Source organism: Oryzias melastigma, linkage group LG10 (genome assembly GCF_002922805.2).
Source record: "Oryzias melastigma strain HK-1 linkage group LG10, ASM292280v2, whole genome shotgun sequence".
Taxonomy (NCBI): domain Eukaryota; kingdom Metazoa; phylum Chordata; class Actinopteri; order Beloniformes; family Adrianichthyidae; genus Oryzias; species Oryzias melastigma.
Genome location: NC_050521.1, coordinates 24,342,021 through 24,358,780, shown reverse-complemented (window position 1 = coordinate 24,358,780; position 16,760 = coordinate 24,342,021). Strand labels below are relative to the sequence as shown.

At 36.7% G+C, this 16,760-nt stretch overlaps 2 protein-coding genes across 2 annotated transcripts in view; one reads left to right on the top strand and one right to left on the bottom strand.

Annotated features, from left to right (window-relative positions):
- polr1a (RNA polymerase I subunit A) overlaps positions 1–7,200 on the bottom strand; it is a gene marked incomplete in the record, with an annotated part of 25,416 nt that extends 18,216 nt beyond the window's left edge. The window contains 14 exon segments of the mRNA XM_024283371.2: positions 1,202–1,309; positions 1,391–1,618; positions 1,698–1,820; positions 3,789–3,950; positions 4,037–4,178; positions 4,251–4,368; positions 4,563–4,643; positions 5,652–5,740; positions 5,850–5,935; positions 6,013–6,117; positions 6,212–6,361; positions 6,470–6,565; positions 6,702–6,810; positions 6,987–7,200. Coding sequence (XP_024139139.1) covers positions 1,202–1,309; positions 1,391–1,618; positions 1,698–1,820; positions 3,789–3,950; positions 4,037–4,178; positions 4,251–4,368; positions 4,563–4,643; positions 5,652–5,740; positions 5,850–5,935; positions 6,013–6,117; positions 6,212–6,361; positions 6,470–6,565; positions 6,702–6,810; positions 6,987–7,063 — 1,674 coding nt within the window.
- A 149-nt stretch (positions 7,201–7,349) lies between these two features.
- On the top strand, positions 7,350–16,202 carry ptcd3 (pentatricopeptide repeat domain 3). The gene is made up of 23 exons (XM_024283372.2): positions 7,350–7,493; positions 7,842–7,894; positions 8,362–8,401; positions 8,496–8,541; positions 8,627–8,695; positions 9,608–9,712; positions 9,786–9,909; positions 9,990–10,081; positions 10,161–10,319; positions 10,399–10,459; positions 11,236–11,318; positions 11,458–11,602; positions 11,807–11,857; positions 12,867–12,956; positions 13,045–13,073; positions 13,145–13,251; positions 13,320–13,398; positions 13,476–13,566; positions 13,640–13,725; positions 13,800–13,936; positions 14,007–14,048; positions 14,132–14,290; positions 16,040–16,202. Exons 1-23 carry the CDS (start codon positions 7,405–7,407, stop codon positions 16,083–16,085), a joined length of 1,983 nt encoding a protein of 660 aa, XP_024139140.1. The 5' UTR covers positions 7,350–7,404; the 3' UTR covers positions 16,086–16,202.
- The last annotated feature ends 558 nt before the right edge of the window (positions 16,203–16,760 follow it).

The following is a 16,760-nucleotide window of genomic DNA, read 5'->3' as shown; positions in this document are numbered from 1 at the left end:
GTGAAGCAAATATATATATATAGAGAGAGAGAGAGAGAGAGAGAGAGAGAGAGAGAGAGAGAGATACTTTAGTTTTAGTAAAATAAATTAATTTCTTTTATGTAGATTTATTTATGTTTTAATATATTTAGAGGCAATCTATCAAGAACGTTAACTGGAAAAATGTAAAGAAAACATGACAAAAATTTCCAAAGAAAAAAAAATTAAATAATAGGTAAATTCTTAAAAAACACGTGGCTGCAAATGTTAAACCTGAATGTTTTGTTTATATTAAATTAAAAATGTCTCTTTTATTTAAACAATTAAGAATCAACATAATCTCGAATCAGTGGTGCGCACAAAAAACATGACCTACATTTTTTTCTATTTTATTCTGAATCTGAGGGAAGTTTTATTTTGAAAAAAAAAAAACTGGATTCTTTGCTCCACATCTGACTCATTCTTGATGTATGTCAAGTTAATTCAAATTAAACTTTATTTATATAGTGCTTTTCCTACTTACAATCATCTCAAAGTGCTTTCCACAAGAAAATAAATCCCAGTCAGACAAAAATAGTAATAGCAATCATAATAAAAACACATTAAAAACACAGCCTGCAAGTACAGTCAAGTTAGATCAAATTAATTATTAGTAAGAGTCTATTAAATCAAATTAAAACGTGGAAATGGAAAATCTATGTAAAAGCTAAACTAAAAAGATGAGTTTTAAGCTTTGTTTTTTTTTTAGGTTGGTTAAATTGAAACCACCAAAGTTAACATATTTGGAAAGTTTGGAAAGAGGAAACAGAAGAAGTAACCTTTCAAAATAAAAGAGATTTAAAAGACAAAAAACTAAGAAATGTTCCTCCAAATATGGATTAATTGGGACAGTCGTTCCTAAACACCATAAAAATACTAATAAAGTTTTTTTTAAATTATATTTAGAAAATATCAATTTTTAGTGACTTTTTTTTATATTTATCTGTCAAACCTTAAAAGTTTGACAAGAAGTTGGCGTTCAACTTTTCCACTTCCACTCTGATAGTTATGAGTGAAGAGAAAATGTATATCACAATTTAACGGTTGAAATAGAGCTTAAAGCAGCTGCAGATATTTTACAGAGGATGAAGATAAACTTTACCCTCAAAAGTTAAAGGAAACTACAATAAAGAAAATCGGAAGCCCAAGGTGCCATCTTGGATGCATAGAAATATCAAAGAACCTTCTCTCCCGGTAAAATGCGAGCGCAGTGAGCTTGTATGGACGGTCTGTGCAGAGTCGGCTGTCTGTTGAGCAACAAAACATCTCCGTTCTTTATGTGGCGATTCACCTGAGAAGACAAACACACATAAAAAAAGGAAGTTACCACCGAAGCTTCAGCAGATGCTTGTTATCATCGTGTTCGACTTACTATCTTCATGGGCATCTTGTGCGCACCCAGAGAGGGCGTCAGCAGCTGCTTAGCGACCGCCTCCCTCTGCGTGAAGTTGGTAGCTGATAAAATGGTTCTCCTGCCGTCCTCGTTTATCACCATGGAGGCGCCTGGATGGACGTTGGGACCGTTGAGGACAGCCTGGCGGAGCTCCTTCACGTTCCACGGGGTGACTGGCTGAGGGTAGGTCAGCTTGGTGGCAAAAACCTGCAGGAAAACGAGTCCTGTTGATGCCCCGCCCCCTTTGAGTACTTCCTTTCTGGGGAAGCCTGACACACAAACGTACCATGGGTATTCCGATCTCGTTGGTTTCTATGTACATGTCGGGGCAGATGACGGAGCGAGCGGCGTAGTCCACGCGTTTGCCCATCATGTGCTTCCGGAACAAGCCCTCTTTTTTCTCCAGAATCTGAAAGGAGAAGACGAGTAGATGCTTTATTTTATAACAGAAGATTGTCGTCCCATCAACCAGTTATAACATGGAACAAAGGGGAGTTTTTATGCGTTTTTCCAAAAAGGAAGAGCTTCAATATCTTATTTTTTAATTAAACTGACTCGATTTTGGAAATTTTAAAGCAAAAATATCAAACGACAGACAAAAAATAAGTTTGGAAATGCTTATTAACAACTGATCAATAGCAAAAAATCTGATTTAAACTCAATATTAAATTAAAATCTTTTCAAGTAAAGTTCACGAGAAAGCTTTGTTTTAGAAAAAGAAGAAACAACCTCATCCAACTGTTAGAGTTTTCTTTGCAAACTGCAGGTGTTTTAATGAAACGAGTGTTGAATAAAATCACAGAGGGAGGTTTTCAAAATAATACGACTGCGTGGGAAAATTTCTGGCACAAATATGCAACCAAAACTGTGTAAAATGTGATGTTTTTTTAATAAAGAACGGATGTGAAAAAAAAAATTAACTCCTAAATGTTTGTTTAATTCTATTATTTTTAATGAATTCTTATCAGTGCATCCTAAAAAGTCCATCTGGTTTAATAAATGATCTAAAACTTAACGTAAAATCTCAGCCGCAGTGCTTTTTTTAACCACTAGATGTCCCAACTGTACCAATTATGTAATTTTTTATTGGGTCATTTTTTTGTTAATTTATCTTAAAAACAAATACCATCACTAATTCAAACTTCACAAAAAACAAATATTACATTATGATTTAAGCATGTAAACGCTGTTTCAACTATTTTTTTTTAACTATAACTCTTTGGGCCTAAAAGTCAATTTTGTAAACTTTTAAATGTATCTGCAAGACTATTAGCTTGCTTTTTGTATCATTTTAATCAGCACAACCTCATCTATGTGACACTATATTTATTTTGTCATTTTTCCATGTTGTATGCACACTATAGACATAAAATCATGCAAAAACTGAAAATTCCATCTGAAAAAAAGTTATTAATTTTGCTGTGGAAACTTAAAAAATGTGTAATGAACTGTTTTTACAACATAGAATGAAAGTTTTAGGTGTAATTTAATAAAAACAACAAGAACAAATTTTATTAAACTAATCAACATGTTTTTGAAGAAAAATTCAACAAAAAATATTGACAGATTTCTTTCACATATATGAACAGTTTTAGAGAAGCTTTTTTTCATAAATTTTCCTCAGCGTGTTTTTGGAAAAATAATAACAGAGAAGTTTCATGGAGAAGATTAATCCAGCTGGATTTCAGGTGTTCTGCTCAGCTGGAATCTGCTCTGCTGATACAACGTCGGTGGGCGGGACTTTTGAGTTAAACCGCGGAGTTTCCGCAATTTTTAGCACAGCGATCCCCATCCCAAAATGAAATATTGGTTTCCTCGTTGTTGACTTTCTAATAGCAGATGGCTCTGTTAGGCTCTGCCCCCCACAACGGGTCCTCTGCTCTGTGTTGTAGCCATCTGATCAATGTTAGTTTTCCACCTTATTTATTAAAATAAAAACATGGCTTTTGTCAAAAAGCTACAAATAAATGCCATATTCTCTCGTTAATTCAAAACAAAATTATTTTAGGTGTTTTATCATGCTGGTCTAGAGCTATGAAGGTCTGTTCCAAAGGGTTTGAAATCTGGAGTAAATAATGCAGAAAACCTGAAATGTGCTTTGAAATTGTTGTTCATTACTTAGAGTATGCGTTTTGGGATTTTTTTTTTTTTTAAGAGTTAACCAGGTCATAAAAATTAGATTTTTCGGATTTACAAGGAAAACACTTTTGGGAAACAACCTAATAAATTAAAATTGCACTTTAACATTACAATGTGCAAGAGATCTTGTTCTTTAATTGCTCCAATTTTGTTTGGAGTTCCACAGGGCTCTATTTTAGGACCACTTTTACACTCTTCCTTCCTTTAGAGTTTTTTTTCCCAAAATGTGAACTGATACCTGTCTGACTCCGGGGTATTTCTCTGTCATCAGTTTGTCCATGTCGCTGTCAAAGACGATGTTAACGTGGCTCTGAAGGCGGATCCACATGTTGTAGAGTTTATCCGTTAATGTCAACCCGGTGATTCCGGACAGGAATGTCTGATCCGTAATATCGGGAGCCTGGAAGATTTTAGAAAAGGTTTCCAGAGTCATCAGGGAAAGAGAAGATGAGATCAAATAAAAATGAAGAGTTTCCATCATCTCACCTCTTCCCCCTCCATGTTCTTCTCTCCCGCCATGAGAGCCAGAAGTTTCCGGATGATTTCACAGTCCTTCATCACCGCCTGCATGTTGACAGTCTGACCGTTTGTAAACATCTGGTCACCGAGTCTGTTGATTGGTCGAAACCTTGACAGAGAAAAGGCAGATCAGACCGATGGTTTGGGGTTTAAACCAACTTTATTTAACGGAGGGTTTTACCTGCAGGGTGGGACCACCAGCAGCTCCGTGAAGAAGAGGTCCGGATAAAAGCCGCTCTGTCCGCCTGCGGGACTCGCGCTCTCTTCCAGCCCAGGGAAGAGGCAGCTGAGGAAGAAACCTAAAGAGATGGTCATCACTTTTGAGGCTGAACTTCATCACTTGAACAAATATTTTATCCTGAGACATTTTTCAAAATAAAATATAACAGCACTAAAATGTCAAATTATTTTTTGGTCCAAAAAAATGTAATTTCTTCACTTTTTTCAGCTAAATTTACACTAAATGTGAGGAAGTGTAAAAATAAAGACTCACCTTCTTTCTCCCAGATTTTTATGATATGGTCTTTGGCTGTGCTGGCTGTCAGGTAGACTCTCCTTCCAGCCATGACATTCTCTGTGAGAAAAACAGACAAGTTTCATATCTAATGCATCAATTTAAGAAATTATTTCATTTTTAAAAACCAATAAATCCAACAAGGCAGACAATCAAAAATTAAAAGCAGCCGTCTGGCAAGAAGCTAACAAACATTTAGATTTGTTTTCCATTTAAAAATCGTTCCCAGTAGTCTTTTAATTGTAATTATGCCACTTTTGACTAAAATCAAAAAGCATGTGACTTTTTTATGGTGTATTTTTAGGAGCGCAGCAGATGCATCACTAGAAATTCACTTTAGGGTTAGTACCACAATTATTAAATTAGCTTTAAAGTAAACACTTTTATTATTATTAATTATTGGATAAATATAAATTCTGCAATAAAGTATTTAGTTATTTATTAGCTTGTTGTGTACCAACATGCATGAGTTAATTTCAATTAACTTAACAGGTTTTTCTTTTAATTTTATGGTTTCACCAGGAAACAACTACTGCAAATGTTTTATTCCATTGATACCGAATATATTTTTTCCGTCCGACTAATTCTTAGCTCTTTTTTTGTTTTGTTTTTGTCTGTTTTTTCCTTTTTGGTGAACAAAAATAAAAAAAATAAAACCTACTCACCCCAGAAGTTTGGACAATTTCATACTATTTAAGGCCTTATTTCAGCTAAATTAAATTTAAGACATTTAAAGACTTTTTAAGGACTCACGGTCACCCCAATTGGAAATTTGCTTGAGTTGTGGGCGGGACCGCTGGTCCAGAGCAGCCACACCTTCCTTACTGCTTTGTTGCTTAGAGCTGGGAGTTTATGGCCCACTCAGCGTAATATCAACCACTTTACACTGAATTTATTCATCTGCTCCAGATAGATAACAAAGAATAACTCAGAAATGCAAACCTTATGTGCCCTCCCATGTATAAAAAAAAAAACAACACACAAAAAGGCCACAAGAACATGTGTAAAAAATGGCAAAAACAAAATGTATTTTTCCTGTCTGCAGATTTTTTTCCCAAACAAACTCACCATCAGTGTTTTCATTGGTCTGTGCTCCTGACGGAGACGTGATGATCAGCTTACTGTTGTGTTCACGGCGCACAAGAGTCCTGCCGCTCCTTTAGAGATGAAAAATACAAAAGCTAAAGCATTTTACAACAAGTTTTGGTGCAAACGTTGTTTTGGAAAATGTTCTGATAAAAAGCCATTGAGAGGTTGTGAACTCACCTACAGTAAGGACACTTCCTGGTTTTCATGTGAATCTTCCAGAAGTCATTTATCAAACAAGCCTTCTTTTCCACCAGATGTTTCGTCTGATATGAGCACAGAAAAGTATTCTTCATTAGAGTGAACCTCAGATGTGCTTTTGTGTCTGTAAGCCTGAACTCACTGGTTTGAAGTTTTCAGAAACACTCGATTTAATAGTTTCATTTGCATAGTTGCGCAGCAGCTCCTCAATTTCATCTCCTGAAGCTTTTGGATTCTCTTCCAGGTGCTGCCACATAAAAAGAAGTAGACACCAGATTTTAGATTAACGTTCACAATAAAGCTTCTCAATTGTGTCTAAAATTGCTGAAGAAGGAGCCAACCTGGTTGAGAATGTGTTCGATCTGGTAGACCTCCTGAATTGCTCCATGGTCGATCAACTTCAACTGGTTCAGCAGCAGGTGGATGGCAGCCCGAGGACAGGTTAGTATATGACACAACAGGCAGGAACCGCGGATCAACAGGTACAGTTTCTGCAGGACAAAAAAAAAAAAAAGTCAAACATTTTTGAACACTAAAGTATCCAGTTTCATGGAGCAGCATGTGTGTAGGACATCTTCATTTGCATTTTATGCACTTACATCAAAAAACAGCGGGTTGTATACAGGTAGAGGTAATTCTATGTGCCCAAAGTGTCCAGGGCAGTTGTTGAAATCCTGACAGCAGGTTGAACAGACCTAGTAATTAAAGCAAAACCGGATATGTCAAAATAAAAGCACAAGAAAACACAATTACTGTCTTGATGACAGAAAAAAAAAAGGTAAACTAGAAATCCAGACATTTTAATTCATGGTGTTGCATCCAGTGAATTACCTCTTTAAAGTCTGCTGGCCCCAGAGCCAGATCATAAAGACTGTTGGGGGCCACATTTCCAACAGCATCAAGAAACTTGGGGTTTGTGACTGCCTTCACGCTCAACTTTCTACGAAATAAACCAAACACAACAAAATAAACGTATTCCACAGCATCACATAATTGCTTAAATTCATTTTTAATTTAAGCTTTTACAACAAAAATGTGTTTTATTTCATGCAAACTGGTGTTGTTTTGAAGTTAGTAGTTAGCATTTAGCTTAAAAGCTAACAAGTGTGCACTCACCTTATTTCTTCGGCGGAGTACATTCCAAACGAAATGCCGCTTAAACGCCGCCATGGCACGTCCTTTCCAAACATCATTTTGGAAACTGTAAATACTAACTAAACACTTTATGTACGTTCATAAACACAGAGACATGAGGCATGGTAGAAGCATGCTAGTTTGTGGATTCCTCCTGTCGTGCACGTGGGATCGTAAGACCAACACTCAGATCAGAGGGGGAGACCAAATTGTAATCATTATGGTTTTAATCGCAGAATTTTGAAATAGTATTTATTATATTTGTATTTTGATATCCATATACTTATATATAAAAAACAAATGTAAATCTTTTGTTTATTTGGTGGGGATAAAAACATTTTTACTTTCACCCCCCCTATTTGTCTGCTGATGGTTTGTCTCTTCTTCCGCTTGTTCCAATATGGCGGCGTCCGGTAGGCACGTAGGGCATTATATCCACAGAAACGGACGTTTTCTGCGGGTTAACCTTGACCATTTGTGGGCTAACAGGTACGGGGGATGAATATTTGAACGTTTCCTGTTATTTTAGATATTTGTGTAAGTTATTCATGCTTAATTCTGTCTGCAGCAGCTGACAGGAGGTCATTCAACGCATCTGTGTTATGAAAAAAATGTGCACAAATGAGAATTACACAAGTTGTAATTAAGCTTTTCTTGTTATTTTACAATAATTTATTTTAAATAAATTAGCACTTGAGTCTTGGAAATGTTTTCTTCTTCTTTTGTTAAAAACTGTTTTGCTTGTATAATGTACAATGTTTCTAAAAATGACATTTCAGGGAGATGTTTGGAGGTTACATGTTGGATTAAAGTTATTTATTATTTCTTTCTTATCAGGAGTTTTGGATGGACTTCTGCACTGCAACAACAAGCTCCAGAAGTTAATAAAGGCAAGAACAAATATTGACATTAAAACTTTATTTGAGAAGATTTTGACAAAATGTTGCTTTTGAGGTTTATTTTGTTAGATTAAGAATGACTTAATAACACTTTCATGGAGTAAATATGCATTTCCTGCATCATTTTTAGAATTTACAAGGAAAACACTTTTTGGAAACAACCTAATAAATTAAAATTGCAGTTTGATGCTGTGCTGTAGAGATCTTGTTCTTTAATTGCTCCAATTTTGTTTGGAGTTCCACAGGGCTCTATTTTAGGACCACTTTTACACTCTTCCTTCCTTTAGAGTTTTTTTTTTCCAACCCGGTGCATCAAATCAGCTGATCATGCTTTCCTGGAGATACCAAGATTGATGAGGAAGCTCAGAGGGGAACGAGCATTTTCGATCTGAGCATAAAAGTTGTTGAATGTATAACTATTGTTTGAGTATTGCTAAGGTTATTCAACTGTTTTCCAGATTCATCAGAGTCGATTGTCATCCCCAGAAAGAAAACATGGTTGGTAAAGTTTAGCTTTTCTCTATTTTTGTTCTGGTTAAGTGATGAACGTTGGTCTTTAAACCGTTTATTAATGTTTATATCTGAAAAATAGGAGCAAAACTGCAGTTCTGGAAGCCCTGGCATCAACTGTGAAGAGGGTGAGATTTCACTCTAGGTTTTTATTCATTTTTCTAAATAATATTTATAAAGTTCTTATTTGACCTCTTGCATTTTCCCCACCAGGATCCTACAGCCCATCCGTACCAGTTCCAGGATGATCCGTACCTTGCTCCCAGAACATCTGCTGAGTTTGTATGTTTCAAAAAAATCTTTGTGTGTTTAATGACCTTCAACTTTCCTAGGAATTGAATTCTGTTTAGGTTTATTCTAATGCACCAGTTCTCAACTGAGATTGTCTTAAAAATAATTTAAGTTGAACTTTTTACCCGTCTAGGTTTAGTTTTGTTAACACAATTATTATCATTCTTTTCTTTATTGCATTCACTTTTTATTTTTAAATATTTTGACTTCTTTATCAGCTTTTCTCAAACTTAAATAATGAAATTATTTGTATTCTTCTAATGATTCATAAATATTGACTAGTATAACAAATTTATGTCATTTTAAATTATTATAGTACATAGTTTATTATAAGGTTATTTAGCAGAAAAATAATAGTTAAGATTGGAATAACATATTTTGATTTGTTTTTTTAATTAAAACTAAAACAGTTGAATGAATGTTACCCAATGTCTCTTGTCTTATTTATTATTTTTTTATCATCTATCCCCCAAATATATAAATTATTTGTGATTTTTGCACCTTAATTGTTTTAGTAATTTATATTCAGAAAATTTCCTTTAAGACTCACTCCGATCCACTTTGATATACTTTTAAAGTGTTCCCAGTCGTCTTTTGATTATGATTATGCCATTTTTAGCCAAAATAAAATAAAAAAAATGCTCCTGGTTTACAACAATTTCAATAAAGACGTACTCAGAAATGTAAATTTAAGCTTAATTTTCTTTATATCTGTTCTCCATCATCACAAGAACACTTAAAAAACACTAAAAACAGGATTTTCATTGGAGTCTTTAAATTAAAAAAAGTCATTTTTTTAAAAATTAAGATGTTTTTTTCTTGAGCATTAATGACTGTAGTTAAACGTCATAACTGAAAGTCCACTCTGAGCTCTTCCTCAGACTCTTCTTTGTCTCCTTGCAGAGGCTGTTTTCTCTCTCCCAGGAGTCCGGTCGCTCTGCTGCCAAGTTCTTCGTCAACAACAATCCAAAGTTCTTCACTAAAGACTTTGCTGAACCCCACATACCTGTGAGCGGAACACCTTCAAAGAATATAACCCGGAAAATATTGTCTCCAACCGTCTGCCGGCGTGTGTTTTCAGTGTCTGATGCCAGAGAGCGTGACGCTGCGTCTGGAGGAGGTGAGCGAGGAGGCCTTGAAGGAGCGCATCAGCCTGAGGAAAGTGACGGCTGCTGTTGACATGTACGATCAGCTCCTGCAAGCCGGTGAGGTCCCACGCTCGGATCCTCCCCCTTTGGCATCCCGAGCCCCTACATCACCACCTCCCGCTTTGCCACCCTTGCAGGCATGGCCGTTTCCATGGAAACCTCTCACGACCTGCTGGACCTCGTCTGTCTGTACTGCGACAAGGACCCCGAGCAGGAGGAGGGGCCTCAGGTAGTAGAGGAGCCTGTGAGCCACAATCGATGGAAAGTAACAGAAAATATGAGTGAGGTGACTTTTCTCTTCTATGAAGGGGGAAACGGGAGAGGAGGCAAAAGGAAGAAGAGGGAGGATGAGGCGAGATTTTCCGAAGACTTTGTGGAAAGAAAACAACAACGCTGAGAGAATCTTCAACCTGCTGCCAGAAAGAGACACGCGCTGCTACTCTGCTCTAATCAGAGGCATGGTGAAGGTATGAACTCTTTATGGAAGATTTGTGTTTTTGTGAAGACATTCAGCTAATTTCTCTCCAATAAACTGTTTGTCCGCAGCATGGAGCTCCTGCAAAAGCTTTCAGTTTGTATACAGATCTGCTGAACAACAGACTGACAGGTGAGCAGCATAAATGTATTTGTAAGTTTAGACATTAGTTATCTTTTTGCTAATAATACATCAAATAAAACTTTATTTATAAATCACTTTTTATACATTGGTAACATTTCTAACATTTGTCCTCCTGCCTCTCTGCAGAAATATGACACATCATTTTTTATTTTGGCTAATCATAAATAAAAGACGATATCAAAATTAGATGATCGGAGTGGCTCTTTAAAGGAAAAAAAAACATTTTAGATGGTCTTTATTGCCTGCCATCCCACACAACACTAACTACACATCACATATATTCCTTTAGTTTCTTCTTGACAAATATTTTCTGAAACAACCTTTTATTTAACAACTTTTCAGAACTTTATTTTGGGAATTTAAAACCAACACATTTGCTTTTTAATTGAAATCAAATATTTGAATAATCTTCTAAAGAAAAGACCAATGTAAGCTCTTTATATTTAGCTTTAATTATATCTAATATAGTCAGCTGTTCGGCTAAATCTATAAATTGATTTTGAAAAATTGCAATTTTCTCAGCATTTGACTTGTAATACTGTGTAATTCCAGAAGATAGAGCTAGAGAATATTTTATGCTCACAGACCATTGGTTTGTGTATCAAGTAAACACATTTCAAACTTCAATAATACAATAAAAAACTATTAAACGTATATCCTGATTATAAAATCGTTCACTTGTCTTTAAACCTCTTAAAACTCAAATATGATGGAACTGCATCTCAGGATTTGACTGTCAGAATTCATCTGCTGTCTCTCCTCAGGTGACGTCCATCTCTTCAACGCTCTCATCCTCGCTGCTCCAGAACTCAGAGAAAAATATACTGAAAAGTGGGATCTCATCAGTGTAAGAGCCTTCACTCTCAAAACCAAAACTGTTCCTGTTCTAGATAAGAATATATGAACCTATCCATATGTGGCATTATGAAGTGTGGGGGTGGTCACACGCTCCTATTCTTCCAGCTTATCCTGTCTCACTTTTGTAGGAGCTGCTGAACCAGATGAGTCAGCAGAAAGTTCAACCCGACCTTCTGACCTTCAACAGCGTTCTGAAAGCTCTGCGGCGCTGCGGCTACGTGGCAAAAACCAAAGCTCTGCCCACGCTGAGCGAGATGAAGGCCATGGGCATCTGTAACTACAACACATCTGTTTAATCCATCTTCATTTACTGGACTAGAATTTAAATAATACATAGAATTATAGAGTTTTAATGTTTGTTTCTGTGGCAGAAGATAACGTATTTTGTTACAAATTATCCTTTTGTTCAGTATTAAGCACATATTGTGTTAAAATTGTTCCATAACTCAATCTTATTCTCATTTTTTCTTTATTTAGCTCCGAGTTTGGCCACCTACGACCACATCCTGGCAGCTTTTTTCAAATCAGGTAAAGCATATCAATATTTTTAAACAGTGGTCTTTCCGTTCTGGTTATTATCAGGTTCTGAAGGAAGTTTTATTTTGAAAAACTAGTAGATTCTGTTCGTCACATCTTATGACTTACTCTTGAAGCATGTCAACTCGTGTCTTAAATACATTTGCTAGCTTCTTAAAGCATTACTACAAAACAAACGTCTTTGGAAAGAAAAAAAGAAGCCAAAGATTAAAAAAATAAATACATTTTTAACATGAATCTAACTTGAAATATGGATTTATTGCGACATGTACCAAGGCGCTCTAACTCTCTAATGTCACTAATAAAATTTCATTTGGGCTGGATTTGCATTCATTTTTAATATATATGCATAGAAAATAGGTATTTTTTTGACCAAATACTTTTATTTTTTTAATATTTAAAAAGTCGGATGAGGCTGTTTGATTGATATCTTCCACTTTACTATTTAGGGGAAAATGTTGCATTTAAAAGGTTGAACACAAAACCTAAAGTACAAAGAAAGCTTAAGATATTTCACAGGGAACAAAAGTTCTATCAAATAAAATTGATGTTTTATGGAAAATTGTAGAGAAAAAAAAAAAGAAGAATTTTTCTTACAGCAACGCCAAATTATAAACTTTAACACAAACTATTCCTCGTGTCACAGAAAAATATGTGTTGATTTATTTAAAAGTAAATTAGGATTAATCTTAAAAGAGTCTGGATTGAGTTTTCAGTGTTAAAATGTCTTTCAATGGAAAAAAAACACCTATATATTTACTTTATTATAATTTTTACAAATAAGAAACAGCTTTTTTTTCTTGAATCTTCTTCATCTGTACAAACAAACTTCAGACTGTCCCTATAAGACCGTTTTAATTTTAAAAATACATTTTCTGGAAACCGGAAGCCTAAGAAACGTACGGGCCGGCCCATAAAAATTTTAAAACTAAAAAGGTTTGAAACCACTGATCTAAAACAGTCAGAACAAAGACAAACTGCGATTTGATTTGGTCTCCAGCGTCCTCTGGTACGAGCAACATCGACATCCTCCTGGAAGTTCTGTCGGAGCTGGAAGGAAGGAGCTTCACCTGCCAGGATCCTGATGATGGTACTTCACCATTTCTACTACTTTTTTTTGCAATTATGAAGACAAATATTTTAATTGTTTTATTTTTTATTTTTTTGCTCTTCTCTAGTTCTCTTCTTCTCCAGCGCCATGAGAGTCGTAAGCCAAAGTTTTAATATTTTGTGTCGGAATAATCCGTTTCGGTTGTTGACGGCATGTTTTTATTTCAGTGTTTAGACGGCAAAGATCTGGAGCTGGGATATAAGGTCCAGACTTTGGTAGAAGTTGGAGACAACTGGAGGCTTCTGGGAGACTCCTTCCAGCAGAGTATTTACTAGTGAGTACTAGTACAAAGTTTTCTGTGAAACAAAAACTTGTGTGAGCAAAAGCCTCCTTCCTCTGCAGTGGCCGCTTCTTCCACCTGCTGTGTATGATGGAGAACATTGACGTGGTTTTGGAGTGGTACCGAAAGATCATCCCATCGGTCGGTTCTCCTCCACATCAACCCGAGTTGGATCATCTGGTTTCTGCTTTTCTCACCTCTGATTGTGTTTATTCCAGCTGTACTACCCCAACCCTCAGGGAATGAGGGACCTGCTGCAGGCGCTGGACACCGACAGCCGCCTGGACATGCTGCCGACGATCTGGAAAGGTGGATTCATCTCCATGATGGAGTTTATCCTGCTTTTGAAGAGCGCTTTTATAAAGATGCGTTTGTTTTGTAGACATAAAGAGTTTGGGTCACGATAACAAATCCGAGCTGGTGGAGGAGCTGCTCGCCCTGATGGCCAGAGAGAAGCACAGTCCAGAGGTCAGACGACGGCAGCTCCACCTCTCTGCTTTTTAGAGGTGATCCGTCACTTCTGTCTGCGTTTGCACCTGCAGGTTCAGGAGTCGTTTGCTGAGTGTGCTCTGAATGTCAAGAGCGTGTGCGATGGGAGGCCCGGTACGGAGTGGAGCGCCTCCTCCCTGTCCTACATCACCACTCTTCTCCTGCGGGCCAACAAAACCCAGGAGGCCTGGTGAGAGAATGTCCTGTTAGCCCGTCTCTGCTGGGCCTCCGCTGGACTCACGTCTCCTTTCTGTCTGCAGGGAGGTGCTGCTGGTCTTTAAAGCCAAGAACAGAATTCCTTCGTAAGTCTTCAGTTAATCAGTGCTCAGAAAACATTTCTGAACCCAGATCTCCATCGTTGACACCCCTCTCTGATGCTCTACAGCGAGGAGTTGTTGAACAGCTTCCTGTCGGCCTGCCACACCACCAGAGATTCCCGGATCGCAGTGGAGCTGGTGCAGCTGTCTTCAGCCTTCTGTCTGCCAATCACATCAGCACTGGCCTCCAGAGCGCTGGCAGAGTTCAACCTGACCGAGGAGCAGAGGTGAGGAGGCGTGGAACTCCCTCGTGGTCCAGGAGATATCACAACATTCATTAGTGACTTACTTCAGCTGATGTTTACAAAGAGACTGAAACAGTTCATTTATTGCGTGGATTTAATTTAATCTTTATTATTAAAATAATATGAATTTTCATTTATATGCAAAAAGCATTCAAGAAAAGTTAAAATATATACATATATTTATATATATGTTTTCTCCTCAGAAAATCCAGCCTTTAGCTGTTTAGCTTTGCAGTTTTTATGTACATTGTTCTTCATTTGTGTTCTAAAAATAACACGCTCCACATGTCACGTTAAAATTACACAACAGACACACAAATCAGTAATGAGTAATCAAGCACAGTTGCTGCACGACTCGAGTATTGTGCGAAGGACAAATAAATCCGATCTGGTGCGGATCAGGGGAATCTTTCGTTAAAACAAAGCATTGCGAGGACCCGCGGTGCGTGCTGTCCATGGTGCTGATGCGATTTCTGCCCAGGACTCTGAATGTCATAGTGAAGAAATTTAACCTATTTTGGGTTTACATGTCCCTTGTTTGGTTCATTCGTATTTCTGCTGGAGTTTATTTGTGATAAATCTATGAAAACCTTCCCCAAAAAACCACAACTGTTTTCCGTAAGTCTCAATGACGAAATTTCTTTAAACAATTAAAAACCGAATCCAGGTAAAGACTCGTCGGCCGAAACCCTCGATGGACATGTGTGTATTTAATACATTTTAGGATTACGTGTATCACACATTTATCACAAAAGATTAAAATTTAATCCGTGGACAATGTACAAATTACACGTAGCAGCAGTGTGATACTTTATATACTTTTCTCCCTCAAAATTCAAACTGATGTAGAAAATAAGTCCAGTTTTATAGTGTTAAAACAGAGATTTAATCACAATCAAATGTAGATTTGGAGAGCTGCATGTATTTGAACAGGAGACGTGGTACCAAACGTGATTGACAAGGTCTCCAGCCAATCAGTACATAGAATATGTGCTAAAAAAAAAAAAAAAAAAGATGAATCGTGATATAATGAGGGACCTTAAAACCCTCAGAATAAAAGAAGGCATCACCTAGAATTAGAACTTCTGAAACTGGTTACTCATTTAAAGATGTGTTTAAAGTTGATGAGCTGAACTGGATATGGAGCAGAGAAACATAAAGCATTCACAACAATTAATCTTCAGAGCCAGAACTTAAAAAAAGCACCTTTAGATGAATAAACGCTACAGAAACCCTTAACTTTTGGGAGGTTCTCATGTTTAAATAATGTTTCTTTTTAAGCAAAAAAGTCAAAAATATTTGCTTGTATTAATATTTTATTGATTTTTTTGCATGTTTAAATTTGATTATCTTTGGCGTTTGTTAAAACTAAAGCTCTGTAAAAATATTTTTTTCTTTAGAGCTTTTAGAATAATCTCTTTTAGGTTTTCATTCCTTTTTTTCACTAATTGAGTTTATTAATTACTAAAAGGAACTGGAGGATTTCTTCCAATGTTGTCTGGTCAAAAATAGTCAAAAAATTAAATAAAAACAAGAAAAGAAAACTTATCCAATAACAAGCAAATTGCAGGATTACAGTCCACATACTGTAGATTACAAGTCTACCCCCTTTTAAAAATACACCAAAAACACATTTTTCTGCCAAACTCAGCTAAAAAATGCAAGTTTTATGAAGTGATCACTATTTTTGTCTGTGCATTTACATCCTGTTTCTCTTCTCTGTGCGTCCAGAGCCGTTCTGTCTGAACTGGAGGTTGCAGTGGAGTCTTCTGACTGAAGAACCAGGAGGAAAACTGATCATTTTTATGCCTATATGGACAAAAAACTTCCTAACCCTCTAAATAATTCTGTCTATATTCGCCTTGTCAACGTAATAAAACTTTGTGACACAAAATTGGACGTGTGTGAAGCTTTATTTAAATGTTACACTTATTTTGAAGCATTTTCTGTAAAATGACAGAGTAACGCTTTGACATAAATGAGAGAGGGGAGCTTCTTCAACGAGTGAAAACATGTTTGTGAGAAGCAGAATGCAATTTACCAACACATCCATTACCATCAGCTCTGAGGCCTGGGGGGCCGAGTGCACATTTCTCTCTGATAGCGCGCAACTTCCTGAAACTGCTGATAAGCTGCTTCCTGTTCATGCTCCAGAGTCTCCTCACAGACCTCAACAAAGTGGTGTATCCTCACAAGACTGAACTTTAAAGCGTTTTAGAGACAAAAAAAACTAGCTTGAAATGAAAGTGTTTCAAATAGGAATAAAAGTTTTATCTGATTTAACGACTTCAGCGATCTGTCGAGTGTGTTGAAAGATTCAGTCAGAACAGGTCTGTACCTGCTGATGGTCAAAGATGCTGAAAGGAGGGCGTGAGTGGGCTGGCTCAGGTGTGTACCGCTCCTTCCTTCAACCAATCAGCAGCTGAGTTGGCTGCGTGACCAAATAAGGAGA